This window comes from Carlito syrichta, unplaced genomic scaffold, assembly GCF_000164805.1.
Source record: "Carlito syrichta isolate Samal-C Ts95f unplaced genomic scaffold, Tarsius_syrichta-2.0.1 Scaffold303652, whole genome shotgun sequence".
NCBI lineage: Eukaryota > Metazoa > Chordata > Mammalia > Primates > Tarsiidae > Carlito > Carlito syrichta.
The window spans coordinates 476,315-504,269 of record NW_007247748.1 but is presented as its reverse complement, the minus strand read 5'-3'; the positions used below and the strand labels follow the sequence as shown (position 1 = coordinate 504,269).

Sequence of the window (27,955 nt, the reverse complement as noted above, 5' to 3'; positions counted from 1 at the left end):
CGACGCCCAGACGCGGCCCGGCCGGGAGCGTCAGTGGCCGCCGCAGCACTGAAGTCGCGCAGCCGCACGCGCGCGCAGCTTCCGGGGGACGCGACGCGCGTCAGGCCCGGCGCTGGGCGGGAACTGAGGCCCACGGCGGCGCCGGAGCCAAGCGTGTCCAAATAGCGGCGGCCCGGCGGGCTCGGGCTGTCCTCCGCACTGCCTGATCGTCTGCGCCGTCCGCGCCCCCTCCTCTCGGGCCCCGCTCCCCGCACCCCCCAGCGCCCCCCTCGCTTGGCCTGCCGGGTCTCTGCAGGCGCTCCTCGCCCTCCGCTTCCACCCCCTGGTGGCCTCTTTCTGCCCTCTGAACAGGCAGATAGCTGGACGGTCCCCGAGACCCGGCACCCGGGGATTCGAAGGCCCCTGCCCGCTGCTCTCGTTTTTCCCCGCCTGCTCCCACCGGGTCTTGCCCGCTCGACCGCGACCATGTTCGTCCCGTGCGGGGAGTCGGTGCCCGACCTCACTGGCTTCACCCTTCTGATGGTGAGTCTCCACCTGCGCTGGGTCTGCTGCCTCCCCAGAGGCCTCTTGGAGTCGCCTCGCCGACCCAGGTGTTTCGCGGGGCCTGGGGAGGGATGGGGCACTTGCTTCTGTTTCAGGTTCTCAGTTCGACAAATAGGAGGGGGTGGGTGGCGGTCCTGATGGAGCCTTGGCCAGGCCTCAGCTGAACGTGCTTGTCTGCAAATTGTCATCCTTGCTGCCTGCAAAACAATGTGCTCGTGCATTCCAGATACACCGAATGTATGTTGTTGTTTTAGAGTCTGTTTTAAGCTAGCACGTTATTGTCATTCGCCAGAGAGCTGCTGATAGGGTGGTGATACACATGACTTTTGCCAGTAGCTAACACACAGTCTTATCACTCTTATGTGTGGTCATATTCATTCGTTGTTTCAATAACCATCCCATGACGTGCGAATTTTAGAATAAGACCAATGAATCTACAGTCTAGTCGGAAACTCCTGTAAGTCAATATGATCAATAAACGCTAGGATAAAAATTTGAAAAGGTTACTGCTAGGTTCTGCCATAAGGGACAGAAAGGCCTGTTAAGGAAAGCTTCAGAGAGAAATTAATGTCTAAAAGATGGTGGAGGATAGGGGAAAGTAAGGCATTTGAGAAAGATGGGTGTTTGAAACAGAGGCACATAAGCATGGGGGACCTGGGGCCTGCAAAGAGTTTGAAATGACACATTGGGAGAGAATTGGCTGGTGGCCTTGTGAACCCAAAAGGCACCAATGGAGAATGCACTGTTTGGAGTGGTGTAAAACTGGAAAGACATGCAACCATCATTCTCTTATTTACTAAACATCAAACACATAAATCCAAAGGAAGAGTGTTTCAAGGAGGAAGTGGCCGTCTGTCAAAAGTAGCCAAGAGGTTTGTAAGGTGAAGAAAATGTCCCCATTTGGATTTAGCTACATGTAGGTGAGTGTGGTCACCTGGGCAATGACCACTGGAGTGATGAAGAGGAAGCCATATTGAAGTGGGTTGAGTAAATAGTAGAAGAGGAGGTAGAGGTATGTGTATGTATATATTCAACATTAATTCAGAGATGAAGTTCCTGCTTGTGTTTTAATGGACAACTCTTGAAGAATTTTGACACTGTAGAGACATGAGAGATGTGATAGCTAGAGAGCTATTTGAAGTCAAGGTTGTTTTTTTTTTTTTATTTTTTAGAATGAAAGATAGTAGAGCATATTGACTTGATGGGAATAATCCAATGGTGTGGAAAAGAGGGAGAATGCAGAAGAGGTTAACCCAAGTAGTGAATCACTGAGAAGGGAATTACAGGAGGCAACTAAGGAGTTGGTAGATGACAGAAATGGGAGAACACTGAGGGAACACACTGAAGCCTAAAAAGAGCAGTTACTGGAAGAATGCAGAGGAGGAGGTACATTAAAGAGACTCTTGAGAACTAGAATCAATAACAACTAGTCCTGAATTAGATGTAGTTGGTAAGGGAAAGGGAAGTTTGTCAGTTTAAGTGATTGGGTGAATATTGTTGCTCTTTCCTGAAGTGCAAAATGCGAGAACACGTTTGGGCAAAAGTTTATAATTGTGTACATGCTGATTGTGAGTTGCCTGTGACCTAACCGTGTGGGAATATCCATTAGGTTCTGGAGCTCAGGCACATCTCCTGGGTTATTGTTTGCGATTTGGCAGTCTGGCTATTTAAAGTCATGGGAGTAAGTGCCTGGGTCTTCTTTCCATTTGCTTTGTCAGTGCCTCTTTCTCTACCCATTCCCAAAGATTGCTGTGTCCGTGATCAGTGTGAAAATAAAGTCACAGCAACCTTTGTGAATGGGTCGAGAAAGAGTCACTGACAAAGCAAATGGAAAGAAGACCCAGGCATGCTTCTGTCTACACCTCACAACCTTTATACTTGCTTGCTTTCTCGTTGCTTGGAATGTCTTTTTCCCAGATCTCTATGTGGCTCACTCCTTCACTTTTTTCAGGTCTGTAGTCACCTGAAGTGAGTCTTTCCGTGATCAACCTATTTAAAGTTGCAACTAGTCACATACATACTCACTTTATTTTTCTCCATAACACTTACCACTGTATATTTTGCTGTTTATTTTATTTATTATAGGTAAAGTACTCTTTCATTAGAATGGAAGTTCCACAAGGACAGGAACTTTTGTTGGTTTATTTTACTATATTCCCAGTGCCTAGAGCAATGACTGATACCTAGTATGTGTAAATATTTGTTAAATCAGTGGTCTCAAAGGTGGAGGAAATGCCAGCTGACGTCTGTTACAGCTAATGACAGTCAATATCTAGCTATGATGCTCCTGAAATAAGCATTCAGTTTACTACGATGAACTTGTAAAAGTACTGCTAATTTTGGTGACTCATTGAACCGTCTTTTATGATTTCAGCCAGCAGTATCTGTTGGAAATGTTGGCCAACTTGCAATAGATCTGATTATTTCTACGCTAAACATGTCTAAGATTGGATACTTCTATACCGATTGTCTTGTGCCAATGGTTGGAAACAATCCATATGCGACTGGAGAAGAAAATTCAACAGAACTTAGTATAAATGCTGAAGGTATGTAAGACTTCAGCATGTTTGGTTCTGCTACAAGGTACAGTTGTTTTAAATTAGAAATAGAAGCTGGGCTCGGTGGCTCAGCCTGTAATCCCATGTCTTTGGGAGGCTGAGGTGAGTGGATTGCCTGAGCCCGTGGGTTCAAGACCCACCTGGGCAACTTGGCGAGACCTCATCTCTACAATAAATCAAAAATCAGCTGGGCATGGTAGCACGCGCCTGAAGTTCCAGCTACTTGGAAGGCTGAGGCAGAAGGATCGCTGGAACCCAGCAAGTCGAGGCTGCAGTGGCCGGGAGCGGCCACTGCACTCCAGTCTGGGCGACAGAGTGAGACTCCAACTCAAAAAAAAAAAAAAATTAGAAATAGATTCTATGGGCCAGGTACAGTGGCTCATGCCTGTAATCCCAGCACTTTGAGAGGCTGAGGCAAGAGAGTTGCTTGAGCCCAGGAGTTTGAGACCTTGTCTCTGTGAAAAAAAATTAGCCAGGTATGATAGTGTGCACCTGTAGTCCTAGCTACTTGGGAGGCTGAGGCAGAAGGATCACCTGAGTCCGGGTTGTCGAGGCTGCAGGGAGCAAAAATATTTTTATAATAGGCATTTCTGTGAACTTTTTGAAGATCCTTTGTACTTCTGATTATATTTTGCCCTTGGGATATACTATATTCTAGAGCAGACTCTTCTTTTCCCTTCATTACACAACTGATTAACTGAAGAAAAGACTGGACCTGTTGTCCTTTAGAGTATCCCATCTTCTACATTAATCTGATTACTTCTTGTGTCATTTGGCTTGTTCCTCTAGTCCCTGTATTTTCTGTGACTGGAATTAGGTTTAAAGGCTTGATTAGATAAAAAAGGTAAATGTTTTGGGGCAAAATACATAAACGATGATGTTGCTTTCATACTGTATCACATCAGAAGAAGAAGGCACTAGGAAATAGGAACCTAACACCAAAAAAGACTTGCATGACATACTGATGGAGAATATCGCTATTATTGAAGACGGTATATATCATTTTAGAGCCTAGCCTGCCCATCCTCTATGTTCTTTTCACACCTAGGTCTGTTGAATGGGACTAGATATGTATGTCAGAGATAGGTTGGAGGCCTGAGTATCCTTTGCCCCTTTTCCCTAAATTGATACCCTTTTCCCTAATTCCTAAACTTCCTTTGGCTCGAATATACCTGGTACTCACTAGACTTCCTAAATTCAGCATAGCCAATCGTGTCATATCACAGCAACCACAGGAGACAATCTCAGAAAGACCTATAACAGTAAACTGATCCACCAAAGGATTTGCCCAGTCTGGGGTTATTTGTAATCTGCATATAGTAATCAAAAGCTTACCCCCAGCACAATAACCTAATCCTGTGTCTTCAGAGGCTATTTTGTCCTTGGTTCATATAAGAACTTCTCATTCTTAGAGCTAAAGTTGGGCAGAGGAGCCTTAAGCATATCTAGAGTGGGCCCCCTGTAGAATCTAATGAAAACTCTGGATCCTTTTTCCAGGACAAATAATGCACATGAGTTGACTCACAGGGGATTTTACTTGTTTCATATCTTTCAAAAAGTCCTAAAGAGCACAAACATACCTATTTCAGGGATTCTATTACATAGCTAATATTCTCTTTCATTTTACTATTTTTTTTTGTTAATCCCAGTGAGTGTTACTGTTCTCTGGAGAGAAGAGGGGAGAATATCAGAAACCAAAAAGTTCAGCTTTTTTTTTTTTTTTTTGAGTTAAAGTCTTACTCTGTCCCCCATCTGGAGGTCCGTGGCACACTCACAGCCATCCCAGCGTCGACCTGCTGGGCTCCCGCAATCCTTCTGCCTCAACCTTCCAAGGACCCAGAACTGCAAGCGTGCACTACCACGCCTGGCTAATTTTTGATTTATTGTAGAAACAAGGTCTCACCAAGTTGCCCTGGCTGGTTTCAAAGTGCTGGGATTACAGGCTGAACCACCAAGCGCCACCAAGTTCAGCTTTCTTAAGGATGATTTTATTTGACATAATACCTGAAATATCCAGGAAAATGCTTCTCTGGTTTTACAATTATTGTCAGAAGAAAAATAACTTTTGATATTTTCTTACAGTTAACTTTTCAGAAATGAACCTATTCCATAAAATAAAACCCACTGGCGCAATTTAAGTTACTTCTAAAATGTTTGACTATAACCAAATGATATATGTGTTCTGTATTTGTATTATTGAAAATATTTAGATACAAAAAATGTAATTACATTTCAAATTTATCATGTTAATAATTCTTTTTTTTTTTTAAGATTCATTTTTTGTTTTAGAGTTGAGGCGTCACGCTGTTACCTGAACTGGAGGGCAGTGGCATGATCGTGGCTTACCGTAGCCTCAGACTCTTGGGCTTGAGTGATCCTCACTCTCCAGCCTCTCAAATAGCATGCGCCACCACATCTGACTAATTTTTTGACTTTTTATGGAGGTTAGGTCTCATTGTGTTACCTAACCTGATCTCGAACCCTGGGATCAAGCCATCCTCCCACCTCAGCTTCCTACAATGTTGGGATTACAGGCGTGAGCCACTGTGCCCGGCCAACCTGTTTATTTCAACTACTGTATGATTTCATTTTCTTCTTGTCTTTGTAGTGTACTCGTTGCCTTCAAGAAGGCTAGTGGCTCTTCAGTTAAGATCCATTTTCATTAAGGTTAGTATATAGTATTTGCCCATTTAAGTTTATTAAAGTAAGGTATAATGAGAAAATACCAAGTCAGTATCATTAAGAATTAAGATTCAAAAATCATTTCGACTATTTTTATTGTATATTCAGTTAAGAAGATCATATTCTGTAGAGAAATAATTTCATAATATTTTAGATGTGTTACCACCATTTCATGGTTGTATGGCTTCGGTCTTATGTATCCTTGATTCATGTAGCATTGGTGAAGAAATTTAAGCATATGAATCTTGTAGGTTTAGTCCATTTGTATTACATTTCAGCCAGTGACACCTACATGTAAATTATGTATATATCAAATATAATATATTCTGAATCTAATCTCTTTCCTCCTCCATTGCCCCCACTTAGTCCAAACCACCATCTCTCATGCCCTTGATTACTCTTTTGCCCCATTTACCTCTCACAAACAATTAAATATCTTTTCAAACAGCAGCACCAATGATTCTTTAAACCTAAGTCAAATCACATCACTACTCTCTTTGAAACCCTCCAGTGGCTTCCTTTCTCACTCAAAGTGAACTCACAATCCTTACCACAGCCTATGAAGTACCACATCTGTGCTGTCTGATGCAGTAGACACAAACCACATGTTGTTATTTAAATTTTAATCCATTGATTCAAACTAAATTAAATTAAAAATTCATTCAGGCACAGTGGTTCACACCTGTAATCCCAGAACTTTGGGAGGGCAAGGCAGGAGGCCAGGAGACCATCCTGGGCAATAAAGCAAGATCCTGTCTCTACCAAAAAAATAATTAAATTTTTTAAAATCAAAGATTCAGTTCCTCAGTCACACCAGCCATGTTTCAAGTTCTCAGTAGCCACACACAGCAAATGGTGAGAGCTCATGTTCACAGAGAGTTCTGCTGGACAGTTGCTCTACCTAATCTAACCTTAGCCACGCTGGCCTCCCTCACTCCTGTCTCAGTCTTTTCACTAGTACCTCTGCCTGGAGTTCATTTTCCTAAGGGCCAAATGGTTCGCTTCCTTTAGTATTTGCTTAAATGTTTCCTCATGAGAAAGGCCTTCCCTGACAATCCTTTCTATCTCCTTTTCCTGTGAGTTTTCTTCAAAGCTCATCACTACCTGGTAAGTCATATATCTGTTGTCCACCTCCCTAATAGAAAGTAAGCCTCTTGAGAAAAGTGATGATGTGTCATTCACTCTTACACTTCCAGCTCCTAGAATAGTGCCTTGCACACAGAGAGACTGTCAGGAAATATTTGCTGAGTGGATTATTTGGGGTGACTTAAGGCACCATCTGCTTGTGGGATTTTAATGACACGGTAAACTGCATAACACTTTTTATTTTAACTTTTTATTGAAATATAACACACATGGAGAAAAGTATACAAATCACAAGTAAACAGCTTGGGGAATTTTCACAAAGTAAACGCTCTGTGAAACCAGCCTCCAGATCAAGAACATTCCAGAGCGCCTGCACCCCCGTAATGCATCCTAGTCATTATTATATAAATAAGGAGTCTGATGGTGTGTATGCCCTTATATCTAGCATAAAAGTTAATCCATGTTGTTGCAGGTAGCAGTAGTTGGTTCATTCTCACTTATGTGGTCTTCTGTTGTATAAGTAAGCCATAATTTATCCATTGTACTTTTGATGCTGCATTTGATTTTTTTTAGTTGAAGCCTATCATGAATAGTACTGCTATGATTATTTTTAATATGTATATTAGAATCATTCTTTTCTTTAGTTAACAATATTATATACTCAAAGTTGTGCAGCGAGAGTTGCTAACATTTTTACATTGTGCCATGTGGCTTTTTTTGTTCTCTTCTGATTTAGTGTAAATTTAAAAATTATCTAACTTCTTTTTCTGTTGCTGTTTTTGTTTTTGAGTTGGAGTCTCACTCCATTGCCCAGGCTGGAGTGCAGTAGCACACTCACGGCCACCCCAGCATCAAACTGCTGGACTCCAGTGATCCTTCCACCTCAGCCTTGCAAGTAGCTGGAACTACAGGTGTGTGCTACCACACCCAGTTAATTTTTTTTTTTATTTATTGTAGAGATGAGGTCTTGCCAACTTGCACAGGCTGTTCTCGAACCCGTGGGCTCAGGCAATCCTCTCACCTCGGCCTCCCAAAATGCTGGGATTACAGGATTGAGCCACCACGCCCAGCCCCAATTATCTAACTTCTAATTTAAATTTTTGATAGATGGAAGTAAAGTGATTTAAAAATAGCAAACACTTTTTGAGCATTGATTCTTTGTCCTGAAACTGTTCAGAACTTTTTATTTATTACTCTACTTAATCCTCACAGCATTATCCTCATTTATCAGATGAAGAAGTAAAGCCCTGAAAGGTTAAGCAGTTTACCTAAGTCTGTGGGAGTAGAACATGCATTCTAACCCAGGTGCTCGCTCCAGAGCTTTCTGCCCTCACCTCTGTCCTTACACTGCCCTCTTATTTTTAAAAGTTAGCCATCTCTTACCTGCATTTAAAGCTTTTTTGAATAATCATTTTATTAACAGTCTGTGAAAAGAATTTTCATAAAGTGGGTTTTCCTTCCAAAATTTTTCAACCCACATTCCAGGTATACCAGCTGTTAACAACTTACCAGCCCTGCCTGATCTCCTTCTATGCATGTGTACACACACCAACACACAGTTTGCTTCTGCCAAACAATCTGAAAGTAGGCTAGCAGCATCAATCTGTGTCACCTCTAAGTACTTTAGCACACATCTTTCAAGAACAAGGACATTCTCCTTCACAACCACAGCACCATTACCAGACCTAAGAAAATCAGCGTTTAATGAAGTATTCAGTAGTATCATCAGACATATTCAGATTTCCCCCAGTTGCCCCCAAAATGTCCTTCAGTTTTAGATATATTCATGGTTCACATGTTGTGTTTGCCTGTAACATCTTTTTAGATGGTATCCTTCAGAGTAGAACTGGTCCTGTCTTCCTTTCTTTACAATATTGACTCCTTTGAGGAATCGAGGCCAGGTGTTGGCCATTCTGCATTCATTTGATTGTTCCTCATGATCAGATCCAAGTCAGAAATTTCTGGGAGGAATACCTCATAGGTGACCATTTGGTGGTTACTAGTAATGATACTTAATTAGAGAACTGGGAAATTTTCCTTTGTCAGTCAGAAAAGAATTTTTTTCAAATCTGGATTCCTCACAATTCATTTATTTCTTAATTGTAAAGCTGTATTAATTCATTGCTCTTTATCTTTCATCTTCAGTTTAAGGATAGTTAAATGGATCTGAAAATACTAATACTTTCAATATATGTAAGTTATATCTCATCACATACAGTTGATAAAATATAGAATGTTCTTATATTCTAAGATTAACTTTTAGATTTTCTTTTCATTCTTTCAATGTTATACAAAGTATAAAACAAAGCCATTCTGTGAAAAACTACTTTCCTGGGTAAAAGGCAGCAACTGTGCCAGAGTTATTGTCCTTTCAAGCAGTCATTCATACCAGCGTAATGATCTACAACTTCGTAGGTATGTTCTTGCCTCTGACAAGTTATTTTTCTTATGGTTTATACTATGATGATTTTTAAGGAGGGCTGTAAAAGAAAGTCAAGAGTGGGAGTACAGTTAGGTAGGTCCTTTTAGATCCTATGACATTAGTACAGTTGGGGCACAAGGAAGGCATTTGGTGTAAAAAAAAAAAGAGAGTTTTGGAAACGTGTGTTCAGTGTGTACTGTCATATGCTAATTAGAGAGGAGGAAGGGTACCCAAGGTTTATTGGTTGATAACTTATGGAAGATTAAATTGATGTTTCCAATTATTTCCATATATGCAACCATTTGTATTTGCAGAAATCCAGTTGCCTTAAAGTATAGCTTTCTGGCATGTCAGAGTGAATTCCTAAATACAAGATAGAGTATCCCAGAAACAGAAATAGGAATGATCATTATCACATAAAGTTGATAAAATATTATATAGAATACTCTTATACTTGGAGATCTTACTTTTAGACTATAACTTTTATCATTTATACACCTACAAAATAAAGCCAGGATGAAAAAATGTCAATGAGTCCAGAATTACCTTTCAAAAGTGGAGCTAATTTCCAGGACTCTTGCAATAGACATCACAGGCCTCGTAGCAAAAAAGGAGCATAGCTGTGGGGAATAGGTTTATTTCATAATGACCTTGCCTTCCTTTAAATTTTCCTATCTCTTTGTACTGCCTCTTAAGTATATAAATAGCAATATTGCTGCTTACATAAGTCTGCTGAAACTTATGTTTGCCTTGTGCAGCAGAATATATGGAGACCAAAATAATTTTAGCTAAAAGATCTGATATTTGTCTTAGTGTCCATATTTGTGAGTTTTCAAAAATTTAATTATATGATTGTTTCTAGTACTCCCTTCCGGTACCTACTTACACCTTCCATGCAAATAAATGTTCAAAATAAAATGAAGAGCCTTAATTGGGAAGAAATGGAAAAAAGCCCATGCATTCCTGAAATAAATGATTCTGAGTTTTGTGTTCGTATTCCAGGAGGAGGTATCACAAAAGCACTCTATGATGAAAGGTGAGTTCTGCTTGCCTGTTCGTTTATTTCCCGCTTTATTTTAAAGTGAAATTAAAACAATCAGGATAGTGTATTAGATTACTTTCTGGAACTTTGAAAATGTATTTATAAAAGAGGCAATATATTAGAAATCTGGCATTTGGGAAAGATTTAAATTTGGTTATGGAAGAATTGTTCATAAAAAACCATATCTAATGTTATATTATGTGTGATATCTTAGGGATCCTAATACTTATTCTATACAGTCTCTGCAGCAACACCTTTTAAAAATTTTGGTAAGAAATACATAATGTAAAATTTATCATTTTAATTAATTTTAAGTGTACAATCAAGTAGCATTAAGTACATTCACAGTGTGTGTATCCATCACTTCTAGCTATTTCTATTTGTCTTCATCCTAGATAGAAAATCTGTACCTGTAAATACTAACTCCCCGTTTTATTTCTATAAAATTGATGATCATGTTCCCACTTTCATTTATGATTTTAGTAATTTGAGTTTTCTCTTTTTTTTCTTAGTTAAAGATTTATAAATTTTGTTGATATTTTTCGAAGAACCAAATTTTTCTATATTTTATTTATTCATTTATTTATTTTTGGGACAGGGTTTTTCTCTGTCACCCAGGCTGGAGTGTAGTGGCACAATCATGGTTCACCACAGGTCAAGCAATCCTCCTTCCTTGGCCTGCAGGTGCACACTAACACACTTGGCTAATTTTTCTTTTCTTTTTTTTTTTTTGTAGACAGGGTCTCACTTTGTTGCCCAGGCTGGTCTCAAACTCCTGGCCTCAGGCCATCATCCCACCTCAGCCTCTCAAAGTGCTGGGACTACAGGTGTGAGCCATCATGCCCACAAAGAACCAACTTTTGATTTCACTGATTTTCTCTGTTTTTTTGTATTCTCTGCTCCAATCTTTATTTTCTTCCTTCTGCTGGCTTTGACTTTTGTTTACTCTTTTTGTTCTCTTTCCTAATATGTAAACTTAGATTTGAAAAGTTTCTGATTTTTTAGCATGTGCATTTACAGCTGCAAATTTCCCTCTAACCAGTGATTTCACTGCAGGCTGTAAGTTTTGACATGTTGTGTTTTCATTTTCATTCATCTCTAAGTATTTTCTAATCTCCCCCAAGTGATTTCTTCCTTGATTCATTGGTCGTTTGAGAATATGCTGTGATTTTTTTTTAATGTTGTAAATTTTTAAGTTTTTCTTTTCGCTTTCAACCTATGTGTGTGCCTTTAGAGCTAAAGTGAATCTTCGAGGCAGCATATGATTAGATCTTTTTTCCTTCCATTCTGCCAATCTTTGCCTTTTGGTTGGAAAATTTAATACATTTACATCAGAAGTAATTACTGACAAGGAAGACCTTCTGCCCTTTTGCTGTTTGTTTTCTTTTGGTCTTACAATTTTTTTTTGTACTTCATTTTCTCCATTACTACCTTTTCTGTTTAGTTGATGTTTTGTAGTGACACATTTTTGTTCTTTTCTCATTTTTTATTGTATGTATTCTATAGATACCATCTTTGTGGTTACCTTGTGGTTATATATAACATCCCAAAGTCATATCAACCTAATTTGAATTGATACTAACTTAGCTTTAACTGATTACAAAAACTCAACTCATATATAGCACTGTCCTCCCACCCATTGTCACAGATTACATCTTTAAGTGCTTAACAACATAGGTTTATAGTTATTTTTATGCATTTGTCTTTACATCTTCTGTCTTCTGCCATCACTCTTGATTAGTCTTTAGTAATCATGAACATTAAGAAAGCAAATGAGCCGGACTTGGTGGCTCAGCTTGTAATCCCGTGCCTTTGGGAGGCTGAGGTGAGTGGATTGCCTGAGCCCGCAGGTTCGAGACCCGCCTGGGCAGCGAGACCTCATCTCTACAATAAATCAAAAAATCAGCCGGGCATGGTAGCGCATGCTTGTAATTCCGGCTACTCGGAAGGCTGAGGCAGAAGGATCACCAGAGGCCCAGCAGACGAGGCTGCGATGGCTGAGAGCGGCCACCGCACTCCAGTCTGGGTGACCAAGTGAGACTCCAACTCAAAAAAAAAAAAAAGAAAAGAAAGAAAATGAAAGTTAAGGCAGACAGAGATACTTTCTTTTAGCCCTTCTTTTTGTAAATGATTTTATATGTCTATACCCAACCTGCCATCGTATTTGTGGAACAACATTCCTGTTTTACCTGCCTTCTTCCTTGCCTCCTGTTTCATAAAACTCAAGGCTAGGCCAGAAGCAGACCACTAGGCCTTGATGTATGCTTTAACTTCCTCTGCCTCTTCCTTGCTGGGATCAACTTGCCTTGCCTGGTAAGTTCATGGAAGGCAGTGGAAGGGCAGCTGTTCAGATAGTGGCCTCTGCTGCTTCTCAAGCTCTTATATTCTACTCTGCATTCTCCCATGAAGAGAGATGAATGAGGGGCAGTGGGCTTAACAAGTTGGGGAGAGCTAACCTTAGAAAAATATTTTTCTAGACCATTGCTGAGTCAGTTGATAAATATGCCTTCTAATTACCATAACACATTTAGGAGTATAAATCCAGCATTGTTTGGCTTGCTCTGAAATCTACATAGTGACTTCTGCATGACCCGAGGAAGTCATAGTATTAACGGTAGTATGAGTAGGAGTGATGGCGGCCGCAGCTGTCTATGTAACTGACACTGTTCTTGTGCCTTACATGTATTGTCATTTAATTCTTGTTTAACCACTTAGATATGCACTGTTGTTAACTACATGTTATAAATAAGAGAATTGAAGGAGCAGCAAGATTAACCCTTTGCGCTTGGAGACCTCTCATGGATCACCTACCAGCAACTTGACCACACTTATTTATGAAATAGTGAAAACCGAATCACTTCATATTAGTCAGCATTGGAACCACTTATTTTATTGTGGTGATACTTGGCTTATAATGAAATTTTGGCTATTGAGGAGCTTATTTATGACAAAAAAATCAAAATTTTATATCTTATATTTTTCTAACATGTAGTAACGTGTGGAAACAGTCACCGGCATGCGTTACAAGTTCGTTGTTTTTCTATGCAAACAGACAATGCATTGCAAGTTCATTATTTTTCTATTCAAACAGACAATGCAGTCTCGTTTTCTTCCTCCCACTTTTTTTTTTTGAGTTGAAGTCTCACTCTATCACCCAGACTGCAGTGCAGTGACCGCTCCCAGTCACCGCAGCCTCGACCTGCTGGGCTCTGGCGATCCTTCCGCCTCAACCTTCCAAGTAGCTGGAATTACAGGCGTGCACTACCACGCCCGGCTAATTTTTGATTTATTGTGAAGATGAGGTCTCGCCAAGTTGCCCAGGCGGATCTCGAACCTGCGGGCTCAGGCAATTCACTCACCTCAGCCTCCCAAAGCACGGGATTACAGGCTGAGCCACTGAGCCTGGCTCTTTCTCCCACTTTAATCATGTGTAATTTATTGTCCAGTCTGTACACCACTGTGAAAGCACTTTACACACTCTCTTTCTATGCAATGCCAGCTGATTTTTTAAACATATATCTCAGTATATATTCCATCTCTTTATTTGCTTTCTCGTGCAGTTTGAATGGAATACTTCAAGGAAACATACATTTTTGAAAAATGTGTACTGGCATAAGTTAGTCCTGTATAATCACCAACAATCTTTTTATGTCCCCTGAGAGGGGACATCCAAACGGTTTGCTAGATTTACGATGACCCCTCAGAGGGGACATCTGAGTGCAGAAGGTTAAATAATTTGTTAAAAGCCATATAGGAGGCTAGGCGGGGGCACTTGAGACTGAGGTCAGGGGATCTCTTGAGTCTAGCAGTTTAAGACCAGTCTGGGCAGCATAGCAAGACCTCATCTCTTTAAAAAAAAAAAACAAAAAAACTATACTGGTAGTAAGTGGCAGAGCCAGTCCTGCACTATAACCACTTTGCTGTGGGGTCTGTTATTCGTGGTATAGGAATACAGTGAACTTTATTCTTTGTCTAAGAGTTGAACCTCTTCTTTGTTATTTATATTTACACCCTTAGTTTCTTTTTTGAAAATTTAAGGCTTCACTGTCAGAAATGATATAGTCATTTTAAGTTGTTTTCCTGATACAATTTGTTTTGTCCATCTCTGGCCATGCTTGCATATTATGCAACTTTATCTTTTTCCCTGAGAATCTACTCTGTTCTTAAAAGCATCACTTCCTTCAGCTTTTCATTTTTTCCTAATCCATCACCCACTCTTTTCCTTTCTTGCTTATTTCCCATAATAAAATCTATCATTTCAAATGTTCTCTTACAGGCCTAGACTCTGTCTTCCTAATTGTTCTCAGTACCTGCTCTACAAACCATCAGCTTTGAATCACTCTCTTGCTTCATTGAGGCTACTTTATTCTTGGCCTACACTGCTGTAGTACCTCTGGGTGACGTGACAAGAAAAACCATAGGCCAGGTTGCTCAAACAACAGAAACTTATTTTCTCATTGCCAGCTCCGAATGCTGGAAGCCACAGTTAGAGTGCCAGCATCATCAAGTTTTGGTAAGTGCCCTCTGGGCTTGCACAAGGCTGTCTTCTTGGAATGTGCTCACATAGCAGAGAGAGAGCATTCCTCTTCCCTCCTCCCTCCCTCCCTTTCTCTCCCCCCCCCCCATAAAGACATAATCTTTTTTTTTTGAGTTGGAGTCTCACTCTGTCGCCCAGACTGGAGTGCAGTGGCCGCTCCCGGCCACTGCAGCCTCGACTTGCTGGGCTCTGGTGATTCTTCCGCCTCAGCCTTCTAAGTAGCCGGAATTACAGGCATGTATTACCACACCAGGCTGAGTTTTTGATTTATTGTAGAGATGAGGTCTTGCTGCCCAGGCGGGTCTCGAACTAGTGGGTTCACACAATCCACTCACCTCAGCCTCCCAAAGTCGCAGGATTACAGGCTGAGCCACCGTGCCCGGCTCAATGTGGTTTTGATTTGCATTTCTCTGATAATTAGTGAGGCTGAGCACTTTTTCATGTGTCTGTTGGCTGCCCGTATATCTTCTTTTGAAAAGTGTCTATTCATGTTTTTTTCCCACTTTTTAAAGGGGTTGTTTGTGTTTTTTCATTTCAGCGCATTTGAGTTCCTTGTAGATCCTAGATGTTAGGCCTTTGTCAGATATACCATTGGCAAATATTTTTTCCCATTCTGTGGGCTGTCTCCCTGCTCTCTTGATGGTTTCTTTTGCTTTGCAGAAACTCGTCAGTTTGATGAGGTCCCACTTGTCTTTTTTCTTATGGTATGGGCACCTAGGGTTCTGATCAAGAATTGGTTGCCAGTTTCAATTTCCATAAGGGTGTCCCTGCGTTTTCTAGGGTTCTTATAGTTTGAGGTTTTATGTTTAGGTCTTTGATCCATTTAGAGTTAATTTTAGTGTATGGTGAGAGGTAGAGATCCTATTTCAATCTTTAGCATGTGATCAGTCAGTTTTCCCAGCACTGTTTACTGAATAGGTTTTCCTCTCCCCAGTGGTTGTTAGAGGCTTTGTCAAAGTGAGTTGGTTAAGAAATTGAGACTTTGCTTCTGGAATCTCTATCCTATTCCATTGGTCTATATACCTGTTCTTGTACCAATACTAGGCTATTTTGATTACTGTAGCCTTATAGTAAAGTTTGAAGTCTGGAAGTATGATACTTTCCACTTTGTTTCTTTTGCCAAGGATGGTTTTGGCTATTCATGGTTATTTATGTTTCCATATGAATTTTTGTATTGTCATTTCGAGGTCTGAGAAGAATGATGTTGGTAATTTAATGGGTATTGCGTTGAATCTGTAGATTGCCTTTGGTAGGATGGACATTTTAATGATATTGATTCTTCCTATCCATGAGCATGAAACATTTTTCCATTTGTTTGTGTCGTCTTAGATTTCTTTGAGCAGTGTTTTGTAATTCTCATTGAAAATGTCTTTCACTTCTCTGGTTAGGAAGATGCCAAGGTATTTCATTTTTTTGTGGCTATTGTGAATGGGATTGTGCTTTTTATTTGGGTCTCTGCCTGCTTGTTGGTGTCTTTTGCACATTTATTTTGTAACCTGAAACTTTGCCAAAGTCCTTATCAGTGCAAGCAGATTTTTAACAGATTCTCTTGGATTTTCAAGGTATAGCATCATATCATCAGCAAAGAGGGATAACTTGACTTCCCCTTTTCCTCTTTGGATACCCCTGATTTCCTTCTTTTGTCTAATTACCCTAGCTAGGACTTCCAACGCAATGTTGAACAGGAGGGGTGAGAGTAGGCAGCTTTGTCTTGTTCCAGTTTTCAGGGAAAATGTTTCCAGTTTCTGTCCATTTAGCAGTATTGTTGGCTGTGGGTTTATCGTAGATGGCACTTACTATTTTGAGGTATGTTCCTTCTATACCTAGGTGTTTGAGGGTTTTTAATCAAGAAGGGATGCTGGATTTTATCAACAGCTTTTTCTGCATCTGATGATATAATCATGTGGTTCTTATTTTTACATCTGTTGATGTATTTAATTGCATTTATGGTCTTGCAAGTGTTGAACCATGCCCTTGGTCATGGTGGATGATTTTTGAGATGTGTTTTTGGATCCAATTTGCTAGAATCTTGTTGAGGATTTTTGCATCTGTGTTCCTAAGGGATATTGGCCTGTGGTTCTTTTTTTGTGTGTGATCTTTACTTAGTTTGGGTATCAGTGTGATGTTAGTTTTGTAAAATGATTTGAGGAGAATTCCATCTTTCTCAATTGCCTGAAATACTTTCGATAGGACTGGTATCAACTCCTTGTATGTTTTGTAGAATTCTGCTGGAAAGCCTTCTGGTCCAGGGCTTTTTTTTTTTTTTTCCTGTAGGTAGTTTTCTTATGATGGAGTTCAATTTCCTGGGTTGTTATCGGTCTATTTAGTGTCTCAATGTCTTCTTTCAACCTGTGGAGGTTGTGTGATGTCAGAAAGTCCTCCATTTCATTTAGGTCATCAAGTTTGTTTCTATATAGGTGTACATAGTAATCTCTGATGATCTTTTGTATTTCTTCGGGGTCAGTTGTGATTTGATCTTTTGTATTTCTGATGTGTTTATTTGGGCTTTTCTCTCTTTTTCTTGGTTATTCTGGCTAGGGGTTCATCAATCTTGTTAATTCTTTCAAAGAACCAGCTTTTTGTTTTGTTGATGTTTTCTATGATATTTTTGTCATCTGTATCTCGTATTTGGGCTCTTATTTTAGTGATTTGAGTTCTTCTGCTAAAGTAGGGGTTTTGGTGGTCTTCTCTTTCCAGCTCCCTTAGGTGATCTGTTGGGCTCTCAACTTGTGATTTTTCCATTTTCTTGATGTATGCTTGTTTGCTTATAGAGAGATAAATTCCTCTCTTAGGACTGTTTCATGGCATCTCAGAGGTTTTGGTAAGATGTTTCTTTATTTTCATTTGTTTCCAGGAATATATATATATTTTTTAATTATAAAGATGTGGGGTACAATTCAGGGTTAGGTGTACATTGATTATGAAGGTGCCCTTGTTAGATTTCCAGGAATCTTTCAATTTCTGCTCTAATTTCAGTGTTGACCCAGTAGTTGTTCAGCATCATGCTGTTTAGTGTCCATGTCTTTGGGGCTATGGGGAAATTTTGTTAGTGTTGATATTTATTTTTATTCCACTGTGGTCTGAGAAGGTGCATGGCAGTATTTCAGTCTTACGGAATTTGTTTATGCTTGATTTATGTCCAAGGATGTGATTGATCTTGGAGTATGTTCCATGTGGTGATGAGTAATGTATATTCTGTGGTTGTTGGGTGGAATAATCTGTAGGTATCTTTTAAGTCCATTTGGTCGAGTGTCAAGTTTAAGTTCTGGACCTCCTTGTTAATTTTTTACCTCGATGATCTATCTAGGGTTGTCAGAAGGGTAATCAAGTCCTCTGCTATAATAATGTTAGAGTCAGTATTTTTTTTTAGTTTATTTAGTAGTTGCTTTATAAATGCTGGTGCTCCTGTGTTGGGTACATATATGTTTAGGATGGATATTTCATGTTGATGGATTGAACCTTTTATCATTATGTAGTGTCCTTTTGTATATTTTTAAATTTTTGATAGCTTAAAGGTAGTTTTGTCTGATCATGACTCCTGCCTTCTTTTTTGATTCATTTACCTGGAAACTCGTTTTCCATCCTTGAACTTTGAGTCTGTGTGTGTCCTTTGTGGTGAGATGAGTTTCCTGGAAGCAGCAAATAATTGGGTCATGGTTTCTTATCCAGTTTGCTATTCTGTGTCTTTTCAGTGGTGCATTTAGTCCATTCACATTCAGGTTGATTATTGAAATGTGATTGTTTATCCCACTCTGTACTTCAATTGCACTCTACCTTTGCAAAACTTTGTTGCACTTGATTCTTTACAAGTCAATCTTACAGACTTTGCTCCTGATCGTAATAGAGGAACTTATATCAGACTTGCTCTACTGCCATAAAAAACTGGAAACTGGACAAAATAAATTAGACAACTGTTTCAGGCATTGGGCCACAGGCAGCACATGACCATCATCCCTGAGAGAAGGCAAATTTTAGGTCTGTGATTGCCGCAGCTTTCTGCTTGGAGACACTATTTGGACTGCAGCACCGGGAGTAGGCCCAAGCAGCACATAGTGGCCATGCTAAGCTGCAGAGATAAGACTACGAGAAGGCTGAAACAACTGGGAGTACAGGGCAAAGAGAGGGGCTCCTCCTGAGAAGAGTTCCTGGGGTCTCCTTGGGTGTTCTGGACTCCAAGCCACGCGTGTAGGATAAAACTATGAAGCCAGGCAAAGAACAACTTCTGGGTAGCAGTAAACTTGCCCACAGATTAGCAGTGACAAATAGTAAATATTATAGAAACTAGACATGACCAGGTGCAGTGGCTCAAGCCTGTCATCCCAGGACTTTGGGAGGCGGAGGTGAGAGGATTGTCTGAGCTCAGGGGTTCGAGACCAGCCTGAGAAGCATGGTGAGTCCTTATCTCTACAATAAATCAAAAATTAGCCGAAGTCAGGCTTGGTGGCTCAGCCTGTAATCCCGCGCCTTTGGGAGGCTGAGGTGAGTGGATTGTCTGAGCCTGCGGGTTCGAGACCTGCCTGAGCAACTTAGCGAGACCTCATCTCTACAATAAATCAAAAATTAGCCAGGCATGGTAGTGCACGCCTGTAGTTCCAGCTACTTGGAAGGCTGAGGCAGGAAGGATCGCCGGAGCCCAGCAGGTCGAGGCTGCGGTGGCCGCGAGCAGCCACTGCACACCAGTCTGGGCGCCAGAGTGAGACTCCAACTAAAAAAAAAAAAATTAGCCAAACACGTCAGCACGCACCTGTAGTTCCAGCTACTTGGAAGGCTGGGGCAGAAGGATCGCCTGAGCCTAGCAGGTCAAGGCTGTGGTGGCCGTGAGCAGCATGCAACTGCACTCAACTCCCTGGGCGATAGAGTGAGACTCTGACTCAAATAAATAAATAAATAAATAAAAGCTAGGCATACTCAGCATAAAACATTTGGAAAATGCAGGATAGTCTAGAGAAATAATATTGAAATATTTAGTTCTATTAACTACTGCTATTAGTTTTTATAACCTGTTTTCTTCCAACGTGGTTGAATTGAATATATGTACCTATGAGATAATACAACTCTTAATATTTGTAACATTAAATAGAGTTCATCCTATTCAAAGAATATTTCTCACACAATTTTTTAAAAATTTTCTAAAGCAGATCTTTTATTTATCTGTAACCAAATCCATGTTTAATGTTCAGTACAATTATACTTTTATTGCAATAAAGAATTTTTGAAATTGAAAAAAGATGGCGAGCATATGATTTATACAATGTATGATTGTGTCACACTGCATATGATGAATATTTGCCAAATTTGTTGTAATTTACATATTTTGCCTTCCCATTATAAGAGCAAGTATATACTTAAATCTCTGAAAAAGATAATATTAGTTACTGTAATAATAAATGGTGGTAGTGGTATAGCTGATCACTTTGGGAGGCTGAGGTGAGTGGATTGCCTGAGCCCACGGATTCAAGACTAGCCTGGGCAACTTGGCAAGACCTCATCTCTACAATAAATCAAAAATTAGCCGGGCATGTCAGCACGCACCTGTAGTTCTGGCTACTTGGAAGGCTGAGGCGGAAGGATCACTGGAGCCCAGCAAGTCGATGCTGGGGTGGCCGTGAGTGTGCCACTGCACTCCAGCCTGGGCGATGGAGTAAGACTCCAACTCAAAAAGCAATAAAAATAAATAAATAAAACTATTGCTCTATGTGTTATAAACTAGCAGGGACAGTGTAAGTTCAAGATCATACCCCTGTACTTTCCAAGCTGGATCCTGTAAAATAAAGACACAACTAGGGAGGCTAGCCTTCTTTAGGCAGGAGCCTTTTCTAATGCCATCATAGCAAAAGCATTCAGGAACTAGCATTTTCTGAGTCATCAGAGCTCATAGTGGTTCCATACAAAGATTGAGGGCCCCAAAGATATTTTTTGAGAGCTACATACTGGAATAGTATGAATATTGTTAACAACTTCTTTATAGAGACTGAAATACTGTGGTTAAAATTAGACTGGTACCAGCCGGGCTCGGTGCCTCAGCCTGTAATCCCGCACTTTGGGAGGCTGAGGTGAGTGGATAGCCTGAGCCCATGAGTTCGAGACTCGCCTGGGCAACTTGGCAAGACCTCATCTCTACAATAAATCAAAAAAATTAGCTGGGTGTGGTAGCGTGTGCCTGTAGTTCCAGCTACTTGGAAGGCTGAGGCGGAAGGATCACCGGAGCCCAGCAGGTCGAGGCTGCAGTGGCCGGGAGTAGCCACTACACTCCAGTCTGGGTGACAGAGTGAGACTCCAACTCAGAAAAAAAAAATTGTCTGGTACCTTCTAAGACTTCTGAACATACATATCAGAGACTGCTCTATGTGTTAAATCTACTCCTTAAGAACCCGACTCAACTTTATTTTTGTAGCTCTCTGTCAGCCATGTGCTCTCAAGTTTTGACATTGCATCTTTCTCATAGTTATTGGTTTGGAGGGTTAGGTATTATTTTTGCTCTTGTTGGCAAGCAGGAAACTTTTTGCATTGGATATCTCTGTCTCATCACTAGCTTGAGGTGTTCATAGCATAAGTGTTAGGAGACTGTTTGGAGTTAGAAAGATCTAGGTTCAAACATTATGAACTTAGAGTAACTTGGATGGATTTAGAGTCTATAATACCCAGGGATTTATCACAGAAACAAAGAACTGTGTATCACCTGTACTCACTCATAAGCGGACCCTGAACATTTACCATAATACTGTAAGAAAGGGATTGGCAGAAAAGGAAACTGCCAGGGGAAGGGTGTGGCACATAATATTAATAAGGGTACCCGATCTCAAACCAGGCAAAGTGGGGGCCAAAAGGAGGCCCAGACTACCTGTACAATGACCACTTATATACCTAATCCTGAATCCAAATCTTTAAAATAAAATAAATTTCAAAAAAGAACTAGGTTCAGATGCCACCTCTGTCACAAGACACAGGACTTTGAACATGTTAGCTATGTTTTCTATCTCTTTAAACGTTTTACCTGGTAATAATAGCACTTCTGTGTCGTTGCAATGTGTTGGTCTCTGTTTTAAGCACTTTGCCTCCGTCACCTCCTTTAAACCTCACAGCAGCCTGTGAGGTAGGTTCTATTCTCCCTCTTTTGTAGATGAGGTGACTCCCCCAACATACCTGGTAAATAGGAGAGCTAGAATTTTACTTCTGGTGTTCTGTCAGTGTTCTTCTTATTCTGATGTCCTGTCCATTGTTCTTATTATCACTCATAAAACGGAGATAAGTATAACTTTCCCAGGATTGATACAGGGATTGAGTCATAAAATTTGCAAACAGTGCTTAGCACATGATAACCACTCAATAAATGTATTTGTATGTAGTAATAAGTTTTCTTTCCTGCATTCTCTTCCACAGTTTTCTGCTTTGGATTCTTGATAACAGGAGTGTTTTCTTTCAGTCTTTTTGCTATAGTGCTTCTAAAGATCATTGTTTCTGAGAACCACCGTCTTCTGAAGTAGATTTTGGGAACAGATCAGAACATACCTTAACTGCTATAGTCAAACAGAAAGGATGGGCTTTTTGCAGCCTTGTGGGGGAGACAAACTTGCATATTTCCTGGATGGGTGTTACAGGGCTTCTAGACCTGTCCCCACAGATAGAAGAGAATATGTGGGGCAAACGGATGAATGCATGATCCTGTGATGTGGTACCTTTTCCTTTCCTGAAACCCGGCAGATTGTCTTGGCTGTAAAACCAGACACACTAGAATCAGCATCTTCTATTAGTGAAAGAATACTGAATCCATCTTTTTGTTTCTTGTAGCTGTTCTAAAGAGATCCAAATGGCAGTTCTGCTGAAATTTGTTTCAGAAGGGGACAATATCCCAGATGCATTGGGTCTTGTTGAGTATCTTAATGAATGGCTTCAAATAATCAAACCACATGTAAGTGTTACTACAGCTTAAGCCTCTTATTTGTCTGCTTATGTATTCATTAACTTGCATTTTATATGCTATGTAAATAGGCCAAATAAGTGAACGTCATGTTAAATATGGACATATCTTTACCTAAAATTTCGTTTAAGCTGAACTTTTGAAATAAGAGAGAGGACAGTTACCCAACCTGTTGTTTATATTGCTTCATTAAAGCTGATTTTCCAAAAAGGGAAATCCTGTTTTTTATTGTTCATGTTACGTGAATTGTGCCAGACTGACTCTTATAAGGATAAACAGGTCTTCCTTTGGAATTCAGGGAATTGTAGGGAAACAAAAAGTGTTGCTGTGTGAGCAATGCTATACCTAGTGGATTTGTATCATAATTAAGGCACTTTTCTAGATTATGAAATGAGAGCATTATACTCAGAAAGACGAGTTTGCCTTTTGGCATAACAGAGGCACTGTAGGACTACTTTATGTAGGGGGTAACCGTCTTTTACTTCATGCCTTTACCAAGAAAAAAACTGATACAAATCACATGACGCTGAGTCTTTTTCAACCCCCTATTCCTTTTCATTTTATTTTACCTGTAGCTTTTCTGGCATATCTTTATGATTTACAACTTGAAGAAATTTGTCTACGGTTGACATAAAGACATAGAAACTTACTACTTTATTTTTCCTCACAGTGAAACTTGACTAAAAGTGTCAGAGCCAACAGGAGAGTTTTATAATACATGTTATGGAGATTTGATGGTGAAGTTCAGAGATTAAAATATTTGTTCTTCAATTACAGAGTGAGGACCCCACAGTACCTTCCTTGCGGTGGAAAATGCCAAGTTCTTGGAGATTACTTTTTGGCAGTGGTCTTCCCCCTGCACTTTTTTGACCTGTTTTCAGTTTTATACCTTAGGCCTCAAGACACTTAGAACCAACACAGCTGTTATGTATTCTGTTCAAAAATTGGTATTATCTGAGATTGTATTAGGAAACAGGTAATTATTTTTAGAAAGTCTTAAAAAGAGGTTAACATTAACAAAAGGTCTTTTTGCCACACTTCATCATATACAACAGATGTAAATTTTGTACAATAAAATTTTATTTCCTACTTGATTTTGTGTTAAGTGTATTTTTAAAACTGAGACTCTGTATTAGCTTCCTATTTCTGCTGTAATAAATTACCACAAACTTAGCAACCTAAAATGGCACAAATTTATTTTTACTTACAGGTCTGGAAGTCAGAAGTCCAAAAAAGGGTCTTATGAGGTAAAGTCAAGGTGATGCTGGGCTGTGTTCCTTCTGTAAGTTTGAGGTGGAGAATTTGTTTCCTGCCATTTCCAGCTTCTAAAGGCTGTCCATTCTCGGGCTCATGGCCCTTCTTCCATCTTCAGGGCCAGCAGCTCAGCGTCTTCAGATCTGTCTCTTCACTTGTAAGGACATTTGTGATTACATCGGGCCCACCCCAGTAATCCACGATCATTTTCTCATCTCAGAAGTAGTTTAGTATAAAAGAAATAAAAGTACTTTTCATTTTTTGAGGGCCTGTTACATACTGGTCACTATTTACACACAATCTTACATGTCTACAATTTAGCTGTCACCTCTGTGCCTTAGCTTTCTCATCTATAAAACAAGGGTTTATAATATTTAAGGGTACATACCGTACTTAACAGCACTTATTAAATGTTTCCTTTTGCTATGTAGGTCACTTTGGATTCTGTGGCCTGTTTCTGTTTCCTTTATGGTTAAAATATCAGGTGGGGGTTGACATCAGCAAGATGACAGAAGAGGAAGCACTCACTAGACCTCATTACCCTGGAGTTACCCGCTGAATAGTTTGTAGGCCCAGGTGCTGGCTATCAGGCAGTTGCAGTACCCTAGATGAGTGCAAAACCGCAAACAGCAGCATTGAAATGGGTAAGAAGAGTCATTTCACTTTACCCTGGATGACAGAGCTCAGCGTGATTGCGAGAGAACATCAGCTCCTGGCTTCTCCCTGGAGTGGGGTAAGAGGGTAGAGACTTGTTGAACGTGTGTTCAAAACTCTGGCTTTTCAGAGGGCTGCCTGGCAGACTGGTTTTTGTCTGGTCTGGCTTGGAACACCAATAAAACTAGTATGGTTTGGATGCTTGGGGTCCACGGAAAGCAAGAGAGTGGGGATAGCTTGCTGTGGCATCAGAGGCCAGCCGTAGCAAGGTGTGTCTGGGCAGGGGAAGGAGAAACTACCCAATTTGCATCTTCTCTCAGGAGGAGAGAAGAGGGTAGTGTGAGTCCAGCATTCTGGCTTTTCAGAGTGCTGTCCAAGGGCTGCCACCTGTTTCACCTAAGTTGGGGAAACACATGCTTTTGGATGTCTGGGAGCCACTGAGAACAAAGGGCCTACTTGTCTCTGCAACACCAAATAACTTGCAATACTGAAGACAGGCACCAGAGGGAGCAAGAGATTTAAAACTGAAAAGCATGCAAAACTATCACGGAAATTAAACAAGCCAGAAAAGTACGATCTATCTCTTTTTTTGAGTTGGAGTCTTACTCTTCTTGCCCAGGCTGGAGTGCAATGGCACACTCACAGCCACTGCAACCTCGACCTGCTGGGCTTAGGCGATCCTTCCACCTCAGCCTTCCAAGTAACGAACTACAGACTCTGGCCACCATACCCGGCTAGTTTCTATGATTTATTGTAGAGATGAAGTCTCACCAAGTTGCCCAGGCTGGTCTCAAATCCCCAGGCTCAGGCAGTCCTCTCACCTCGGCCTCCCAAGGTGCTGGGATAACAGGCTAAGCCACTGAACCCAACATCTATCTCAAAAAACAGGATGAGCGCAGTGGTTTACACCTTCAATCCCAGCACTTTGGGAGACCAAGGAGGGAGAATTGCTTGAGACCAGGAGTTCAAGACCAGATTGGACAACATAATGAGACCACATCTCTACAAAAAAATTTTTTTTAATTAGCCAGGTGTGGTGGCGGCATGCCTGTGGTCCCAGCTACTTGGGAGGCTAGGGTGGAAGGATCACCTGAGCCAACAAGATCAAAACTGCAGTGACCCATGATTGTACCACTGCAATCTAGCCTAGGTAACAGAGTGAGACCCTGTCTCAAAAAGAATTTTTTTAATCACAAGGTATATGAAGAAACAGAAACATGGCCCAATCAACAAAACAAATCTCCAGAAAACAACCGTCAAGAAACGGCTATAAATTTCCTGACAAATAATACCAAAAAATTGTCCTAAACTCAATGCTCTACAAGGGAACAGAGATAAACAACTAAAATCAGAAGAAACTATGAATGAAATGAGAATATCACCAAAGAGAAACGAACTACAGAAAAGAACCAAATAGGCCGGGTGGCCAAGCCTGTAATCCCAGCACTTTGAGAGGCAGAGGCGAGAGGATTGCCTGAGCTCAGGGGTTCAATACCAGCCTGAGCAACATGGCGAGACCACATCCCTAGAGTAAATCAAAAAATAGCTGGGTGTGGTAGCGTGTGCTTGTAGTTTCAGTTACATGGAAGGCTGAGGCAGAAGGATCACCTAAGCCCAGCAGGTCGAGGGTGAGGTGGCCATGAGTGTGCCACTGCACTCCAGCCTGGGCAACAGAGTGAGACTCAGATCAAAAAAAAAAGGGGGGAAAAACCCAAATTTTGGAACTGAAGGATATAATAGTTGATTTGAAATGTTCACTCGAGGGGTTCAATAGCAGACTTGGTCAAGCAAGACTTGAAGACAGGTCATTTGAAATTGTTGAGTCAAAACAGCAAGAACGACAAAAAAGAATGAAAAATGAAGGAAGCCTGAGGGATGAATGGGGCACCATAAAGTGAAACATTATGTGCACTGTGGTAGTTCTAGAAAGAGATGAGCAAGAGGAAAAGAGCTCATTTAAGGAAATAATGGCAAACACTTCCCAAATCTGAGGAAGAAAATAGGTATCATATTTGAGAAGCTCAAAGACTCAGAATACAATGACCCTAGGAGGCCCACACCAGGATACATTATAATTTAACTGCTGAAAGTGCAAGACAGAGAAATGGTTGGGTGTGGTGGCTCATGCCTGTAATCCCAGCACTTTAGGAGTCTGAGGTTTGAGACTTGGGCCCAGGACTTTGAGACTACCATGTGCAATCTCATCTCTACAAAAAAATTTTTTAAAAATTAGCTGGGTGTGGTGGTATGCACCGGTAGTCCCAGGAACTCAGGAAACTGATGCAGGAGGATCTATTGAGCCCAAAAGTTGGAGGCTGCAGCGAGCCGTGATTGTGCCACTGCACTCCAGCCTGGGCAACAGAATGAGACCGTAACTGCAAAAAAAGAAAGAAAAGAAAAAAAAGTTGGGCTCTGTGGCTCAGCCTGTGATCCCGCGCCTTTGGGAGACTGAGATGAGTGGATTGCCTGAGCCCGCGGGTTTGAGACCCACCTGGGCAACTTGGCAAGACCTCATCTCTACAATAAATCAAAAAAATTAGCCGGGCGTGGTAGCGTGCACCTGTAGTTCCAGTTACTCTGAAGGCTGAGGCGGAAGGATCGCCGGAGCCCAGCAGCTCGAGGCTGCGGTGGCCGGGAGCGGCCACTGCACTCCAGTCTGGGTGACGGAGTGAGACTCCAACTCAAAAAAAGAAAAAAGAAACTTGAAAGCAATAAAAGAAAAGTGACTCTTGTCACATATGAGGGAGCTCCTATAAATGATCAGATTTCTCAGCAGAAGCCTTAAGCCAAAGGGAGTGGGACAGTATATTTGAAGAGCTGAAAGAGAAAAGCTGCCATCCAAGAGTGCCATTCAGCAAAATTGTTCTTCAAAATGGAAAGAAATAAAGGCTTTCCCAGATAAACAAAAGTTGAAGGCGTTCATCACCCCTTATCAATGTGTTACGAGAAACACTAAAGGGAGTCCAGCAAGTTGATATGAAAGGACACTTGAGGGCAGCATGAAAGCATATGAAGACATAAAATTCATTAAGAAAAAGTAAATGCAGATACAGACTCTGTTAACACTCTAGTGGTGGTGCATCAAGCACTTGTAATTCCAGTACAGAAATTAAAAGACAAGAGCATAAAAATACCTGTAATTATAAAAATGTGTTAAAATGTCTCAGTGGATACACACTATATATAAAGGTGTGATTTTTCTTTTTTTAATTTTTTTTTTTTTTTTTGAGTTGGAGTCTCACTCTGTCGCCCAGACTGG

The 27,955-nt window shown here is 40.7% G+C and overlaps 1 protein-coding gene across 4 annotated transcripts; it reads left to right on the top strand.

Moving 5' to 3' along the window:
• The first annotated feature begins 411 nt into the window (after nt 1-411).
• Nucleotides 412-23,882, top strand: PSMG2 (proteasome assembly chaperone 2). 4 transcript variants are annotated; one of them, XM_021712816.1, is made up of 7 exons: nt 412-522; nt 2,918-3,089; nt 5,710-5,768; nt 9,166-9,284; nt 10,154-10,327; nt 22,659-22,779; nt 23,572-23,882. In XM_021712816.1, the coding sequence occupies exons 1-7, from the start codon at nt 466-468 to the stop codon at nt 23,656-23,658; spliced, it is 789 nt and encodes a 262-aa protein (XP_021568491.1). In that variant the 5' UTR covers nt 412-465; the 3' UTR covers nt 23,659-23,882. The 4 variants fall into 4 exon arrangements, with proteins under 4 accessions (XP_021568491.1, XP_021568490.1, XP_008057119.1 ...); XM_021712815.1 differs by having other exon boundaries at nt 22,659-22,785; nt 23,566-23,882; XM_008058928.2 differs by having other exon boundaries at nt 23,566-23,877.
• The last annotated feature ends 4,073 nt before the right edge of the window (nt 23,883-27,955 follow it).

What these genes read in the sequence shown, in the direction of transcription:
- PSMG2 (XM_021712815.1), top strand. Translation starts at nt 466, where the DNA reads ATGTTCGTCCCGTGCGGGGAGTCGGTGCCCGACCTCACTGGCTTCACC. An exon ending in TAAGATCCATTTTCATTAAG is followed by an intron (nt 5,769 to 9,165) that starts GTTAGTATATAG and finishes TGTTATACAAAG; the next exon opens with TATAAAACAAAGCCATTCTG. An exon ending in TAATCAAACCACATGTAAGT is followed by an intron (nt 22,786 to 23,565) that starts GTTACTACAGCT and finishes CTTCAATTACAG; the next exon opens with AGTGAGGACCCCACAGTACC.